Below are 17,917 nucleotides of genomic sequence, written 5' to 3'. Positions count from 1 at the left end.
TGCATGAAGTGCAATTTGTCAGGCCACCCTGATGCAGGAGTGCTAGGCTGGGGAAAAGAAGTCGGCAAATGACTGAGGCCGCAAACTCTGAACCGCAACTTTGCGTGTGTGTGTGTGTGTGTGTGTGTGTATGCATGTATATAAATGTGTGTGTGTGTGTGTGTGTGTGTGTATGCATGTATATAAATGTGTGTGTGTGTGTGTGTATGCATGTATATAAATGTGTGTGTGTGTGTGTGTACGTGCATATACCTAAAAAAAAAAAAAAAAAATGTATTATATAATTATATTTATATTCTTCTTTTTTTTTTTTTTTTTTTATGTAAAAAAAAATCATCATAATGCCATTTTGGTGATTATTATATATTTGCCAATAGTTTTAGCTTTATTTTTTTTTATTTGTCAAAAAAAAAATCTGTATAATGCCATATCGGTAATTATTTTCAAATAGAGTTCCATCCAGGATTTTTCTTATGGCGATTAACCTATGAAAACGCGTACAGCTTTCTCTCCGAAAATTCAGGCCACGATTCCTCTCCCTCTGTACATAAGTGTGTCTGTGGCGCCCTCTACCTGTAGATGTTTGCACAGCTCTTGCCTAGTTTGTTTTCTGATAACGTTGTGCAGTATGCCATGCTAATTGTTCAGCCTCCCTTGTAGACAGAAGCGATGAATGCAACATTTGCTCAGACATGTCAAATGCCAAATGTTTGCTCGGAGTTTAAACTTTAACTCGCACACTGTGGTTTCGATGTAGGCTGGTGCTTCAAGCTGAGGACTAATGACTTTCCTATTTTTTTTTTCTCTCTTGCAGCTTTCACACTGCCTGATTTGACGGAACAGTTTGCGCCACCAGAGATTGCCCCGCTGGTCATCGTCAAGCTGGTGGAGTCTGTAGAAAGAAAAGGTATGTTCAGGATTTATTCGTGGCCTGCTAGCCGGAGTGCCGCAAAGTATTCTTTTATTCCTGCACCTCTTTATTGCAAGTCAAATAAAAATCTGATGGATATGGCACACACATTTATATGGTCTTGCGGTTTCCGGGCTCGAAATTGCATCAATATTGAAAGCATTCCTTGTGGAAGAATGTTCTTTTTAGAGATTATTATTATACAAGATTTATATAGCATCAACAGTTTACACAGCACTTTACATCATAAGGGCAGACAGTACAATTATAATACAGTTTTATACTAATAGGAATCGGGTGGCCCTGCTCATTAGAGTGTCAGCATGTTAAATAACAAATTGGAGGTGATTTACTAAAACGGGAGAGTGCAAAATCTGGTGCAGCTCTGCATAGAAACCAATCGGCGTCCACGTTTTTGTGAGATTTATTTGAACAAGCTGACGTTAGAAGCTGATTGGCTACCATGCAGAGCTGTACCAGATTCTGAGTGTCCTGGATTTAGTAATCCTTCCCCATTGCATGATCATCTTTTTCTATAGTGAATTGTAGTCATAGCTATTTATCACATGCAGCCCCCCTGTACACTGACTTTGTAATTCTGCATATCACTCCAAAAAAAAATATTAGTTTGGCAAAGTTCCTTATTAAAACATTTTTATTTATATATATATATATATATATATATATATATATATATATATATATATATATATATATATATGTATTATTTTTTATTTATTTGTAATGCAACAATCCCCCAATCTTGGCAATTGTTTTTTTGTTGTATTTAATAATCTTATACACTGTTTCCAAACAGTTTTTTGTGATTCATTGCCATTTTATTTCTCAGCTAGCCATTATTTAGCTGTAATGGTCAAAGTGTTTGTGTTTTTGTCATGCATGTTGGTGGGTTTATTAGTTATTAATTTAGAATTCTCCTTTATGTCCTTGCAACTGGCTCTCTCTGAATCTTAACAGAGCCTGAACTCAAATTACAGGCAGCCTATTAGATGAAGCATGACATCTCTAGCCAAGCCTATAGTTGGTGCCGGTTCACATTGGGGCAGTTTCAAAGTCGCCCGACTCTAAAGTTGCCCCGCCCAGCGCGACCAGTGTAGCTTGCTAACGACTTCTTTAATAGAAGTCAATGCAAGCTGCTCCAAAGTCACCCCCAAGTAGTACAGGAACTTTTTTCTAAGTCAGAGCGACTCGAGTCAGTCCGATTTTAGAACGGTTCCATTGCAATGCATGGTGAGCAACTTGTCAGGTGGCTAAGTCGCATGACGGGTCACCCCAGTGTGAACGGACCCTGACAGTTTCCTGGGGTTTTAGAACATATGGAGATGCAATTTTTTTTAAATAGGAGAGCAGACTGATCACATGATTTGATGGTAAAGAAACTTGGCACATATTTGGCAAGGTTGCAGCAAGATTAATGACATGACATCTGGGCACCTACAGTCTACAGCAGCACAGATGTACCCTTCAAATAACTTTCCAGTTCTCGGGGACCCTGCTAGAAATTACTTTAGTTACAACTCATGATATATTGGTGTGAGTCCGGGTTCACACTGCTGCGATCTCAAAGATCGCATGTGATTCGGACCCGCACTGCAGGTGCCGATCACATGCAATTTCTGAGCAATGCAAGTTCTGCCATACAACAGTTGTATGGCTGAACACGCATTAGATTCGCACAGAAAATAGTGCAAGGACTTGTTTTTCCCCGCACTAGAATCGTATCGCATGAGTGTTCTCACCTATGCGATCCGATTCCTGTGCGAGTTCACAGTTCGCTGCGATCTGTCTACGAAACTGGGGGTGTCATTAACTTTAATGACACCCGCAGCTGTTCGCACAAGGAAGTGTGAACTGCCTGTGGGAGAGGAGCAATGCAGGAACCAGTGCTGTAATCCGCATTGCATCCGTGTGAACTTAGGCTGAAGATCACTGGGAGGAATGCTCCTTACACTTGTTATCATTTGGAAGGATTACCCCTTTAATGGATAACTAAAAAGATCGATCACTGGTGTCAATGGGAACTTATCTGAGAGGCAAAAATTGCTCAAGGAGCCCCTAGAAACCTCTGGAGGAAACCCTAGTTGAGAAGCCCTGGTCTACAGTAAGGTTTTCAACAATCCTTGCTATGTATACAGTTGTCCTGGGTGGTATGTCCCCTTCGATGATATGAGTTAGTGTAGGAAAGCCTGTATGGCAGCCCAATAATTTGTCATGGTTAGAAGCTCATGCACTGGATGTTGTTTGGTAGTGAAATGTTCTAGTTTACATTGGAAACTTAACATGTTTTCTTTTACAGGTCTGGAATCCCCATCATTGTACAGAACCCAGAGTGCCAGCAGTGTACCAGAGCTCCGCCAAATCATTGAATGTGGTAAGTAGGTCCTTACATTCGCAAACCAGCGGATGAACAAAATTTACCAGCATTAATGCTAGGGTGAATTGAATTATATTAACCAGTTCCGGACCGCCCACCGCATATATAGTGCGGCAGGGTGGCCCGGCTGCGCAAAATCACGTACATTGATTTTGTGCACAGAGATCCATTGGGAGAGCGCCACTCCCGATTTGATTGGGCATAGTGAGAGCCAATTGGTGGGTCTGGCAACTATGATGGCCACCGGGATCGTTTGAAAGAACAAACAGCGGCCTGCCTATGTAAACGGGGCAGACCACTGTTCTGTCAGAGTGTAAAAGAGAGATCTTGTGTTTCAGCTAAGCTGAAACACAGATCTATCTTTTCCTCAAGTGCATCCGTCCACCACACAGTTAGAAATCACTCCCTAGGAGCACACTTAACCCCTTGATCACCCCTGGTGTTAACCCCTTTCCTGCCAATGTCATTTGTACAGAGTTTTTTTTTTTTTTAAAGCACTGATCATTGTATTGGTGTCACTGGTCCCCAAAAAGTGTCACTTGGCATCAGATATGTTCACTGCAATGTCGCAGTCCTGCTAAAAATCGCTGACCTCCACCATTAAAAAAGTAAAATGTATCAGTTTGTAGATGCAATAACCAATCAATATACGCTTCTTGGAATTTTTTATAACCAAAAATATGTAGCAGAATACATATTGGCCTAAATTTATGAAGAAATCTGATGTTTTTATAGCAGAAAGGAAAAAAATATATTTATAAATATATAGGTGACCAAATACCACCTAAAAGCTCTATTTGTGGGGGGCAAAAAAGACATACATTTTATTTTGTGCATGACCGCACAATTGTCAGTAAAAACAACGCATCGCCGTATTGCAAAAAAATTACCTGGTCAGAAAGGGGGTTAAACTCTTCCGGAGCTGAAGTGGTTAAAGTGGTAGTAAAGTCACGATGTTGATTTTTACCTGTAGATACAGAAAAGATCTCCTCCTAAACATGATCGCCCTTCAAATACTTGTAGGTATAAAGGAGAACTTTACTATTCCTGATTACTGCCTGTTCAAATGACAAATAATAATTTGGAGGTTGGGTGAAATGTGTATTGTAATGGAACACATATGGTAGCTAAATAGTACAATTTATTCAGAGATGAATTTTCTACTTCAATGAGTTGCCGGCCAGGTCATTCCTTCCTTGCACCGTTTGGGAGCTGTGGATTTAAAGGGGTGTTTCATGGCAGAAGCCATTTAGCAGTTCATGTGTTAGAAATGCTGTGTAAATGTGCGCAGCACCTGTATTCGTTTTAGCTTGCCTGGTGCATAATAGTCGGGGCCCAGCTGTCCTTCCTGGAAATCCCTTTTTTTCTTCTTCCAAGAATTGTGCACAATGACATTGCTGCCAGTAGATGGCGCTGCAGACCATCCAATAATCCCCTTTTACATCGGTGTTGTGTCTCTCTGAACTGGATTGGAATAAATCTGCACTTTGAGGGTTTGAGAGCTTTTGATTTGAATATTTTCATGCAATCAGATGATTTAAAGTTTACATAATTCAACAAATATGAGCTAGGAACATATTTTGTTTCCAAACAATTTTATTATTTTAGTTATTTTTTGAACTCCAGACAAAACTAAACTCCATGCAAAACTAAAGTAAGAAATGTTTTGGAGTCAGTTTTTTTTTTTTGCTGCAAGGTTGTTACTTTAGCTATGTTTTGCATGTCTTTCCGTGAAGTTGCCAGCCAGCTTCCCCCACCCTGAATACAGTCTGTTGTGTCTGTCTATACATAATATTTACAGGCAAAACACAGACTTGTTAAAATCGGCTTTTCTAACCTTCCTGCTTGCACTTTTGCAACAAGTTTTTAGTTGTACAATCTGTTACTTTTGCATCGGCTTTTAAGCTAAAACTGGTGTCTAGTGAAAGCAACACAGCACAAGTCTGAGTGAATGCGGGGCTGTTAGGAAAGTATTATGGGATGTGTGGACACGGATTGGACGCTAAAGACAAAATTCTGCATTTTTGAAGCTTGATATCACAAGTCTTTTTTTCTTTTATGTTACAGATTCAGCTGCAGCCGATTTTGAGCATCTCGACTTACCTACTCTGGGTGACGCTTTGAAGAGGTTTCTGTTGGATCTCCCAAACCCAGTCATTCCAGCAGCTACTTACAATGAGATGCTTTCCGCTGTAAGAGGTGAGGAACAAAGCGACTCTTTTCTGATCTGTATTGATAAAATATTCATTGGTGTTTGAAGAGTGGGATTTTACCTTTAACTGGTGCTTAAAGTGGTTCTAAAGCCTAAACATGTTTTACCTTCATGCATTCCTTGCATTAAAGTGATATTAAAGAGGAAGTAAACCTCCAAAAAAAATTCCAGTAAAAAAAAAAAAAAAAAAACCCATGCAAGAAAAAGACATAATATACTAGTATGCATAGCATACTAGCTCATTATGTGGCACTTACCTGAGATCAAAGCGCTCCTCGTTCCCCTCTGCCGCCATGTCCCCTTGGAGCGTCTTCCTTGTATCGGCGCTGTGACTGGCCGGAGCGGCGATGACACTCCAGCACATGCGCGCGGGACCGGCGTGATCCCTGCGCATGCGCGGGTTTTCAGCATTATCCCGTTGCTAAAACCAGCACACTCAGTGTGCCTGCGCCGTAGACATCGGTGCAGAGTTTTGCAGGAGATATTTCTTGCACCTACAGGTAAGCCTTAATCTAGGCTTACCTGTAGGTGCAAGTTGTCTGGTTGGGTTTACAACCACTTTAAACAAGTTATACTTGCCTGCTCTGTGTAATGGTTTTGCACAGAGCAGCCCTGGTCCTCCTCCTCTCGGGCACCTCGCCGGTGCTCTTTGACCCTCCCTCCTGTCCCCACAGCAAGCAGCTTGTTATGGGGGCACCCGAGCGGAGTCGCTGCTTTGTGTGTCAATTCAGACACTGAGCTGCCGCTTCGCCCTGCCCCTCTCCCTGGCTTTGATCGACAGCAGTGGGAGCCAATGGCGCCCGCTGCCGTATCTCAGCCAATCAGGAGGGAGAGTCCTGGACAGCCAAGGCTCATGTGCAACATCGCTGGATCGAGATGGGGCGCAGGTAAGTGTTAGGGGGGCTACTGCACACAGAATGGAACCACTTTAAGGTAAAAAATGCTTAGACATCACATTTGGCCCATCACTCCCCTTATACTTGAGCCCTCATTCGATCCAGCGCTGTACACATCTGCAACTCTTCTCTCCCCTCACTTCTGGGTCTCACTGGCACTTATGCATAGGGTACCAGGAAAAAAAACTTGTACCCCTCATTTCCCAGCAGCTTGGCGCTAAACCCTTTCTGACGCTTCAGCTTGTAGGTGGTCCCTCTGTGACCTCATGTACCATGCAGAGCTATTGGCCCTGCATTGTAATTGATGACATCAGAGTGCCTGCAGCCAGTGGAGCACCTTGGAGAAGGGACAGGTCTTATAGCATGGAGGGAGCCTGTAGAAGCAGGGAATTGGATAAGTATAAGACCTTAGGCATAGGCATAAAGAAACCTTTAACTGTCCATGGGGAGCCCAATTGCAATGATTGTTCTCCCCCCCCCCCCCAGTTCAGATTTAAAGGATTCATGTACATACTGACTAAAATAATGTATATTATATTCATACGGTTTCAAATAGCGATTGAACCATAGGTCTATCTACACACACCCCTAAGTATTGGTCATCATCTTTGTTTGGTCCGTCCCAAGTGTGTCTGCTCTCATATTCTAGGAGATGCAAGATGATTGGAGTAGCCCACACATTCAGTAACAGGTTGTACACGGGCCGAATATTGGGCGTTTCAGTAGAAACCGGCCGACATTCGGCCCATCTGCACGGCAGGAGGAGCACGACCGAATGGCGGAGAGCGCTGACCGGTGTGTTCTGGTGGGGGGGTGTCCCCCTATCAGAACACAATAGCTCAGTGGGGTAGATCGCTGTACTAAGATCAGATTGTTGGCACATGATCTCCTCCCGAGCTCTTCAGTTCAGAATGAAAAAACTGTGTACACTGTGCAAACCACAGTGATGACCTGTATTCTATAATAACCAGTATCAATCGATTATAATCTCTGATTGCCACAAGATGAAAGTCGATTGGCTATTGTGGGTTAATGCACGTTCCACTAACTTAACGGATAAGAATGCGTGTCTGCGTACGGCGTAGTTGCATTGTTTATTGGATCCTTCTGGATAGCAGATTTCCAATGCCTGTATCAGTGGGAGCTTCACACTCTCTTCAGAGACGTTTGATGTGTAATATTTAACAATACGAAGGCCTTCCTGTCTGTGCAGTGCAGGGTAATTGTTAACCTTTTTATCTGTGCTGGCAAATGCTCGCTCTACGGGGAGGACATGGTGTTCCCAGGTTGAGCAGCTTCTGCAGAAATCGGCACCTGCTGCTCTGTGGGAAGCCTTATCTTTTCACAAAGTCCATACAGAGCAAATGTAGGGCGTCGCAGCATTAACCCACAAGCCGAAAGTTCAGTCACATGCTGCAGAAACAGGATATCGATCTGATAACCTTCAAATAAGTACAAGACCTGGAGTTACTGTTCTCTAGCCAATGACCTGCGGGGGCCGGAACAATCACACCTCCTAGATTGTGTGGTCTGATCTGCATGTAGATGCAGGTTCTCCTATGCAGTCTGTATTGTCCGTCATTTCAGGATCTACACCTTCAATGTATACATGCACAGTGGAATATTCATCTATTCTTCATATTCTGTCTGCAGACTCCTTAAACTCTGACGACTATGCACAACTGCTGAGGAAGATCATCCAATCCGCAAACGTTCCTAATCAGTACTGGCTCACTCTTCAGTACCTGCTGAGACACTTCTTTCAGCTCTGTCAGAACTCCAACAGGAACCTGCTGAATGCAAAGTTGTTGGCAGAAATATTCAGCCCAATTCTCTTCAGAAACCAGATACTAAGGTGAGCAAATGGCTTTGGTCTATTGGGGCAGAGGGGGGGTGCTTGTACCAAGGGGCATCTCTAGGCATGCTGGGATTTGTGGTTCTTCAGTAGCAGCTAAACAATCTGTCTGTCTATGCATATATTTGTATTTAACCTTTCATAAAATTACACCTTTCCCTTGGGCAGCTACATTAATACATTGATGTAGTTGTATATGTCTGTGTGTTGTAGACTTTCTTTTTTTTTTAATAAAGGCAGTACGTGGAGTTTAGAAAGTGTTGGGGTACATGCAAGCACAAGGGAGCACTGGCGTAAAACTCGCTGGGTTTTCCCATGGGTGAGGAGCCGCAGGTGGTGCGTACAGCCGGCCATAGCAGGGCATGGCTTTATTTGCTTTGCCCACATATTACATAATTTCCTCAGTGTGAAACATCCTTGTGCCTAAAAATGTCCATGCATGAACTTTTTAGTTGTAGATCATGGCCAACTTTTTACACACACACACACACACACACACATATATATTCACACACGTTCTCTCTCTCAAGTGTGTTTGTGTATGGTATTATTACTATTAATACCATATTTATATTGCACTGTCAATATACATAGCACTTCACATATATTTTGTGTACTCTCATCTTTTACTGCCCTCAAGGAGCTTACAATCTAAGGTCCCTAACTCACATTCATATATACACAAACTACTACCAATTTAGACAGGAGCCAATTAACATACCAGCGTTTCTTTGGAGTGTGGGAGAAACCAGAGTACCCCAGCGGATACGAACACTGTAGTGCCATGGTTGGGAGTTGACCCAACAACCCCATTGCTTAGATCTAGATGGATATTTGAAATGCACTGAATTTTCGGCGACCAACTTTATTTTTTCTGCCATTTTGTCAATAAAAAAAGCGCAGAAAAGGTACACGGTTTTGCCGCAACTTTACCACAATTTTACTGTGCTTATGGTGTGTTTTTCATAGGTCATGTGATTCGAAAATGTAACACTGGTGCGTTCTTGATGTGTGCTTGCTGCATTTTTAATAGGGTGGTGCATTTTTGGTGTGTTTTTTTTTTTTTTTACTGACCCAAAATGCAGCAAGTAAGATTTTTAACACCACAACGGAAGCGCAATGGACCAGTGTGAAGACATGCACAGAATACAAAGGGATGCATTTTTCTTGCGCTAAAGGTGGCCGACAACAAATTTCATATTCATGCATGATGATATTTAAAAAGTTGAATATAATACAAATATATATATATATATATATATATATATATATATATATATATATATATATATATACACATATACACACACACACACTTATGAAATAAATAGACCTGATTAATTGAGACACCATTGGCTGCTTGAAACCAAAAGTTTGTCACCAACTAAGTCAAGGGAAAGGGAAAAAAGGGATTTTGGGGGGGACTATTCACGGCACTGGTTAAACACAATTACGTAAAAAATAACAAGTATTTATTGAACATAAAACAGGTATCATAAAACAACATTTAAAAACAATCCCCACATTGCACAACAGTAAGTTAAACACAAACTATATCTGCGTGTAAGGAGTTGATCGCCTCGACACGCAGATTTATTTTAAGTTTGGTGACAAACTTTTGGTTTCAAGCAGCCAATGGTGTCTCAATTAATCAGGTCTATTTATTTCATATATCAATTGGGACGAAGGCACATGCCCACTTCTTATATTCTTAGTATAAAAGAGACCATACTCATCCTTTCTTCAACACACACACACTTATTTTTTCTGTTTTGGCCAAGTGCATCCTGAAATTTCAGTTTTGGCACCAAAATTTCTATTTAGTGCACCTCTATATCGAATATATATATATATATATATATATATATATATATATATATATATATATATATATATATATATATATATATATAGTGTGTGTATGTATATATATATATATTTGTGTGTGTATACAATAAACCTTTATAATATAGTGTGTGTGTGTGTGTGTGTGTGTGTGTATATTTCTATACTTGATCTCCTCTTACAGGGATTCACAGAAAATGTTAGTTTAGAAATGGATTTCGTCACTTAGGCTGTGTTAAAACGTTTTTTATTTTCCTTCTCCATATTTGATACCCTCAGTATTGTTCCTATCTAAGCCACGTTCTTCTTTATTTCGCAGCTCGGAAAGTCCAGATTACAGCGCCCAAATTCTGGAAGTTCTCATAGGAAGTGAATGGAGTGAACGTCAAACTGCACCAGGTACACCAGTCTTCTTTCTTCGGTTTTGAATATTGTTGCAGTGACATTTCCCCTTGGGCATGTTGGTGTGCTTGTACATTTCTCAGAAAACCTCTGACTGCCTTAGGGATTTAGAGATACAATGCGGGTAATAAAAATCTAGTATGACTTAACCATCTGTGTGTAGGGCGTAGTGTATTTTTCATGGCCTGGGACTTGTCCTGCAGCAGAATTCCCTGCCCATGTTGCTGTGCATGTGAGCGGGAGCATGAATGTAAGCGGTTTCATTTCATAGATATGAAGTGCGGACGGCTTGGAGCATTGATGTTTTAGGTTACACGTTCTCCCTAATGGTAATCTGATATTGGCATGGGAAGCTAAGCTTTAGTATTGTTTTACAGTTCCCTTTGTGACTGAGCAAAATCTTGAGTGAGCAACCAGATGTGGACTAATACAGAAAGCCAATGTTTAAGTAGTTCCTTTTTTTTTTTTTTTTTACTCCCAGCTGCAGGCCAAGAAAAAAAAATGCAACTACAAAATGCACAGGCATTGTGACCCGTGTTTGAAAGATCATGCATATTTGTCGTCCCTTTCAAGACATATGGTTTCAGCCTAGGTTCACACTTCTGAGCACAGACATTGCATGTAATTCGCACCGCATTGCTGTGCCGACCACCTACGATGTCTGTGCAATGTAAATTCAGCCGTGCAGATTTTGTATAGCTTAACTCGCATTGCATTCACACGAAAATGCTGCAGGAACCTTTTTTCCCCCGCACTGGATCGGATCACATGTTCACACCCATGCAATCCGATTTCTGTCTGAATTCACAGTTCACACTGTGATCTGCGAACAGATCTGGGGGTGTCATTAACTTTGTATTGACGCCCACAGCGGTTTGCAGAGGGCAGTGTGGACTGCCTGCGAGGGAGATGCAATGCGGGAATCGGCACTGGAATCGCACTGGTTCCCGCATCGCAAATAGTGTGAACCGGGCTGAGTTACATTAAATGGGTTTTGAACCTTCGTGTTTTTTCACCTTAATACATCCTGTGCATTAAGGTGAAAAAACACCTTGCAGTGTCCATACCCCCCCCCCCCGTTTTACTTACCTGAGCCCTGAATTTCTGTTGGCGCGTCCCCGCTGTCCTTCTCTCCTCGGAGTCCCGGCTTTGATTGGATAGATTGATAGCAGCGCAGCCATTGGCTCCGGCTGCTGCCAATCAAATCCAATTACGTGGGCATCATTGGCGGGCCCGAGTCATACACTCTGCATCTATGGACGCCGAGTGTATGACACGAGTGCGCCTGCAAAGTAACCCCCTCGGGACAGAGCTTCCCAGAGGGGGTTATCTAATGTGGGGAGAAGCCACAAGAGCCGCAGTGGGACCCCAGAACAGGAGGATCGGGGCCACTCTGCAAAACAAACTGCACAGTGGAGGCAAGTATGACATTGTTGTCAACAAAAACGGGACCCTTTTGTGGTGTGTTTTTTACATTTTTTATTATTGTTGTTAAAAATTTCATATTTTGACACTCCATACACACTATTAGATTTTTGTCTTCATATTTACCAAAACCGTATAATATGAGGTCAAACCTTAAGAGTTTCATTTTGTATGCAATCAGGTAGGCCCTTGCACTACATGGTCTGAAGACAAAAATTTGCAGAAAATCTAATGGTGTGTACGAGGCCTTACTTGCTCTGTGAAATGATATTGCACATAGCAGCCCCGATCATCTTTTTCTGGGGTCCCCCGCCAGCACTCTAGGCTCCTCTTCAGAGAGTGTCCCCATGGAAGTCGCTTTCCACGAGGGCCCCCTTGCGAGCTCGCTCCTAAGCCGCCCTGTCTGCGTCTATTGGCACAGACCGGTAAGTGACTCGGCCCTGCCCCCTACTTCCTCGTCAGAGCATTTGACAGCAGTGAGAGCCAATAGCTCCCACTGCTATCAATCTGCCAAATAAGGAGGAAGACAGTCATGCACATCACTGAATCAGACCGCAGGTAAGAATGGGGGGGGGGGTCTGGGGAATCCTGCAGCACAGAAGTTTTTTTTTTTACACCTTGATGCATAGCGTGCATTAATGTAAAAAAAAAAACTTGAGGCTTTAGGACCACTTTAAGTCCATGTCGTAGATCAGAGGTGGCAAACACACGGCCCTCCAGGCCATTTCATGTGGCCCTCGCACCTCCAGCCCTCCTCCATTCCTACTCTAGACCCTTGCTTTCAAGCAATGCATCCAGTTTCTTCCCAGCAGCAGCATAAGGAAAGGGGGTGCACTGTGATGTAAGGGAGAGTGGGGGACTCAACTTCTGATGGTGGGGGGGGGGGGGGGCTATTGACATCGAATGTAAAGGGGAGGGGATGCACTGGACATCTAATATTACAGATACAACTGCCCCTTTTGAGGGCAATCATAATGCTGATGCGGCCCACGATGAAATTTAGTTTGACACCCCTGTTGTAGATGGTCATTCTATTTATCATTGCTGATCATTGAATCTGCTAGAATCTCATGTAAGAATGTGGCAATGACGGTACACCAAGGAAAGCATTGGAAGCCTTGGCTGTGACGTTGCTTCGTGTCAAGTTCTTGTACTTTGAGAGCTGCTGGAAGCAGAGAGTACATCCAAGTATTAGAGAGCATTAGCAGACAATGTCGGTAGCACGCCCCACCCACAGGAATGTCGTGGTTAGCCAGGTGTCTTTCTCTGCTAGTCGCACCACAAGGATTTATTGTTTAATTCATGCTGCTCCTTGACCTCCATAATGACAGGGCTGTGCAGCCAATGGGATGTGCGCTGGTAGGCCCACACGCTGCTGCCACTCCTACATGTCAGGAGGAAATTATCTACTCTTGTTTGAAGAAGAGCCGCTAAGCCTACAGACCTGCTGATCCCTCAAAGGAATGCATGTAAAATAACCCATATATTAAGAGATTTGATTTATGTCTCTTTGCAGCACAGCCTGTCTTTTGCTGGTTAATAGTTTTAGGCCAGGTGAGATGAAAAGCGATACACCTACCCTTCCTTTTTGCTGGTGCCTGCCGCACTCCTGTCCTGAAGACAGCCATAAATGCATGTACTGCGGTCACTTGTTCTTTTCTGTATAAAGGCCTGTGTCCATGGGCTGTCGGCATGTGTCAATGCCATGAGCTCGACCTCAGATGGAGACGCTTCTGAGCTCATTCAGATCTTGACCTGCCTCGAGCGGGTTTGCATTCTCATATGCTTGAGAGGAAAGGCAAAACCTGTGTGAATTGAACAAAAGCCCATTGACAGGCCTTGAGGGAAATATTTGCCTTCATTCCACTCCTCTGCCACTTATAGACAGCTCGAATGTTGTCTGATTCCTGCTGAATCGGCAGAAATTTGAGCCATTGGTGGGCCCTGCCAGCATGACAAGTTATTGGTTGTCTGACATGAAAGCATATCTCTTTATAGTGTGTACTTGTCTCAATCCAGAGCACTTGGTGTCATTGCAGTCTGCTGCTTCGTTCCTCTATCAGCATTAATCCCTTCTGGCAAGTTTTCCTGACACCAGGAGAAAAATGGTGACAGGGGAGGGAACAGTCTGTGTTGGCATCCTCAGCTCTGTTCCTGTGTGCCATGTGAAGGGGGGGGGGGTCCCTTCCCTCCCCTTCCCTCCCCTTAGCTTTCAGAGCTCCACGCCCCCTGTTTTTCGGAGCCAAGAGACCCTGTAGGGGAAAGACCGCTATAGATAAATTGGTACAACTTGTGTAAGAGGATTTGTTTTATCTCTAAGGCCAGTTGGTTCACTGGGTATATGTGAGGGTTTACAACCACCCATTTTAAAGTGAATGTAAACCCTCACATACTGTATACCCAGTAAAGAGAACGGCCTCAGATGATACACAGAGATAAAATAAATCTCCCTACATAAGTTTTACATAAATATATCTGCTGTCTTCAGCTTTATATACTGTTTAGAAAGTGCACATGGTGTTAGAATTTTCTATTCCTGATTCACCTGTGGGTGTGGATTCTTGCCATACAATGTGAGACGGCTGATTGAAGGAAAAGCACACACCCCATCTCCATGTAGGCAAAGACTCGCAGAGCTGTGCTGTGAAAAGACCAGCTCTCTGCTAATTTATTTATAGCGCCCACCCTGACACAAATTTATCACATTTGACAGAGAACTTGTGAGAAGTTATCATGTTGATAATAAAAGAATGGAGCAGGAGAAACCAATGGGACATAGTGCTTTAAAGAGGGATAAGAAAACACTGCAGATATGTGCCCAGCTCAAATTTCATGAATCGGGTTTACATCCACTTTAACCTAACTTAAACTTCACCCAGTTCAGCCATTTTTTTATCAGCCAAACGGAGCCGTGTATGGCCAGCTTTCACCACAAGTCAATGAGGTTAGAAGACCTACGGAGAGGTGTGACCTCTAAGTGACCACTCTTGAGTGGACCAGCGCTGTCGCATGTCCCTTCATACCCGGAAGTACCATGTATTTCCTATAAGTGCTAGCATGATATCCAGTGATGTCTAAGATCACTGTGGCTTCTGTTGCCATGTAACACATTCCCCCATAGGATCATCTCTCCAATTCCTAAATATATATTCAGATCTTTTGTTAATTGTTAGGCAGTCGGTCTCCTATCCTCTGGATTCTGGTTGGTTGGACGGTGGCGTATGGGGCGTGTCTGTTTGTTTTTACTGATAACACAAAATCTGTTGTGCCCTCATACCTTGGGCTGTAGTCATCGCATGCAATTATATATTCTTGGTGCATATCATTTACTTGTCTGATTGAGCTGTAAACCAAGATGTGTCTGTACATATTTTATACTGGCATCCAGAGACAGTCTGTGCCGCAGTGTAAGTTATCTATATGTGTGTCCTTGCATGCTCTCCTCCTGAAATAACTTGGTGTCTTACATTTCATACACCTGCAAGGGCGCCCATCACCCCCTGCACATCACATTCCTTTCTCATTCTAATATCGCAAACTGTTAGACCGGATATGTCGGTTGGTAGCAGACTGGCTGGTGAGTTGAGCCGGGAATTTTCTTTTGTTTTGCATGCGTTGCCCTTCCATGTGATCCTTGCTGTGAAGGACAGTTCTAGGTGGGGCGTTGGCCATTTGTAACTCAAAGTATTGAAGCCGGAGAGTCAGCCAGGCAGCAAGCATTTTTGAGAACGGGTAACCGGTGGTAACTATGCGGACGTTGTCGGCACTTTCATCTAGTGGTGTTTTGTTGTCCATACTTGGTGATTAGCGCTTTGTGAAATATACTTTAGAGTTTTGCTTTGATTTTCTCATTATTTTGGCTCATTGGTCAGTATAAACTTTATCCAGCAGAGGTCCTCATTCTGCAAGTTTTGTTCTATTTCGCTGGCCGCAGAGCCGTGATGAGCTCCCGGCGTGTAATGTGCTTCCCAAGTGTTTAACCTGCTGCATCTGACTTGTTTAAGGCATTGTGAATATTGAGTGCGTTGCTCACAGCAGCGATAGCCGTATCTTCTAATAGATCTAAAGAAATAATGGAGAAAATTTAAGGTATCAACAGTTGTTCCCAGATTCCCTTTTATTTGTACGAGTCTCCACCAATCAGTGTGATGCCTTTTCAGAATTGCTCAATAAAATGGCACAAAGAGCCGTGGCAATGTGCAGAGAAGAGTTATCCATAGCAGCCAATCAGAGTTCAGCTTATCGGTGAATAATTATTGATTGGTTCCTGTGTTCGAGTGCCCTTTTTTAATTACTGTACAGTATTGGGTTGATGCCTGTTAATGTTGATTTTTATTTATTTTTTACCTTTAGGGATTCTTCACACTTGTCTATTTTACATGCAGCAAAACTCATTCATTTTGCGGCATTAAAATGCACATGGAGTAGACATCCCATTCTTTTCTATGGGTCTGGTTCACATCTATGTACTGCAGTTTACTGTGAAAGGGGAGACTATAGAGGTCTTTCCATAACTATATGTGTAATGCAATGCACATGGAGCAGTGTGATTCCAGCCTTAAAGTGTTTGTTACCCAAACATTTCATATTCTTGATCTGTGCCTGCTGTACTATGTACTTGTATGAGAGAGTATCCTGTTCTTTGTATTGCTTCCTTTGTGTGAAATCCCTGATGTTCCTGCCAGTCCCTCTGGGGGGAAAAATGACCACACTATGCAGAAGTGCATGCTGTGGTCAGTTCTCTAGCTATGCTGGGAACCCAGCCTGTTCTCCAATGATCAGACATGTCCTGACATGCCTCCCTGTACAGCCTTTTTCACTGTGAAGCTCAATGTACTGCTGTTTCTCCTCCCCCAGCTCTTATGCAGCTGAGAACAGACGGAATGTGATAATTTTATTTGTACACACATGTTTTGCCTTTTCATTTCTGTTTTAAACTAAATGGGATATTTTACAAGGTGATTGTTTACTAACACTTTAATGTTTTTAGAATCTTGGAATGCTGTGGATAGCCCCTTTATTTAGTAATCCTGCAAAGAAAGAATACAGGCTGGTGGATTGGCCATAGTGGTGCTAATAAGGGTTCTTATTACCAGTATGGCCGATCCGTGAGCCAGGGTCCTATCTTCGCAGCATTACTAGAGTAGCACAAGGAGCCATTGCAATGTGCAAAGAGCAGTTATCCATAGCTGCCAATCAGATATTGGCTGACCAATGAATAATGGCTGTTAATTGGTTGCTGTGCTTGGGTGCCTTTTTTCAATTATGTATTGAATTGCTGCCTGTTAATGGTTTTTCGCTTTAATGATGATTTTTGGAATGGTATGGGTGACCCTCTTGTTGTACCAGTATGGCTGATCACTCTGCTTCCATTTGATTTTAGGCATTTCTATTATTTTGAGCTCTCCCCTCTTAATTTTTTTGTTGCTTTCCTGTTTTTTGGTTTGTACTAGCCTGACAAGATGGCGTTCCATATTTTCCCTATATGCCATTTTCTGCTATGACTAAATGGTTGGTATGTATGACTAGATGATGACGAGGATAAAAGTACAGCAGTAAAGGATATAGCAGTTGGACTATAAAATATTCGATTTGGAGTCCTGAAGTCAGGGGCTATAACATATATTTGGAGACCCGAGGTCAGTAGACTATATATACCATATTATATCTGGAGACCCGAAGTCAGGAGCTATTCCATATTATAATATAGCTGACCTCGGGTCTTCAAATATAATATAGCATAGTCCTGACTTCAGGTCTCCAGATATAATATGGTCTAGCCCCTGATATCGGGTCTCCAGATATAATATGGTCTAGCCCCTGACCTCAGGTCTTCAGATATAATATGGTCTAGCCCCTGATATCGGGTCTCCAGATATAATATGGTCTAGCCCCTGACCCTGACCTCAGGTCTCCAGATATAATATGGTATAGCCCGTGATATCAGGTCTCCAGATATAATATGGTATAGCCCGTG

The 17,917-nt window shown here is 42.6% G+C and overlaps 1 protein-coding gene across 2 annotated transcripts in view; it reads left to right on the top strand.

Moving 5' to 3' along the window:
• Positions 1-17,917, top strand: part of PIK3R1 (phosphoinositide-3-kinase regulatory subunit 1) — a 101,379-nt gene that overhangs the window by 65,201 nt on the left and 18,261 nt on the right. For both annotated transcript variants that reach the window (XM_040339889.1, XM_040339900.1), the window contains exons 2-6: positions 815-907; positions 3,228-3,302; positions 5,373-5,504; positions 8,067-8,268; positions 10,433-10,512. In XM_040339889.1, coding sequence (XP_040195823.1) covers positions 815-907; positions 3,228-3,302; positions 5,373-5,504; positions 8,067-8,268; positions 10,433-10,512 — 582 coding nt within the window. The remainder of the gene's footprint in view (positions 1-814; positions 908-3,227; positions 3,303-5,372; positions 5,505-8,066; positions 8,269-10,432; positions 10,513-17,917) is intronic.

The sequence above is a fragment of the Rana temporaria genome, chromosome 1, assembly GCF_905171775.1.
Source record: "Rana temporaria chromosome 1, aRanTem1.1, whole genome shotgun sequence".
Lineage (NCBI taxonomy): Eukaryota > Metazoa > Chordata > Amphibia > Anura > Ranidae > Rana > Rana temporaria.
This window is presented reverse-complemented; position numbering and strand designations above follow the sequence as displayed.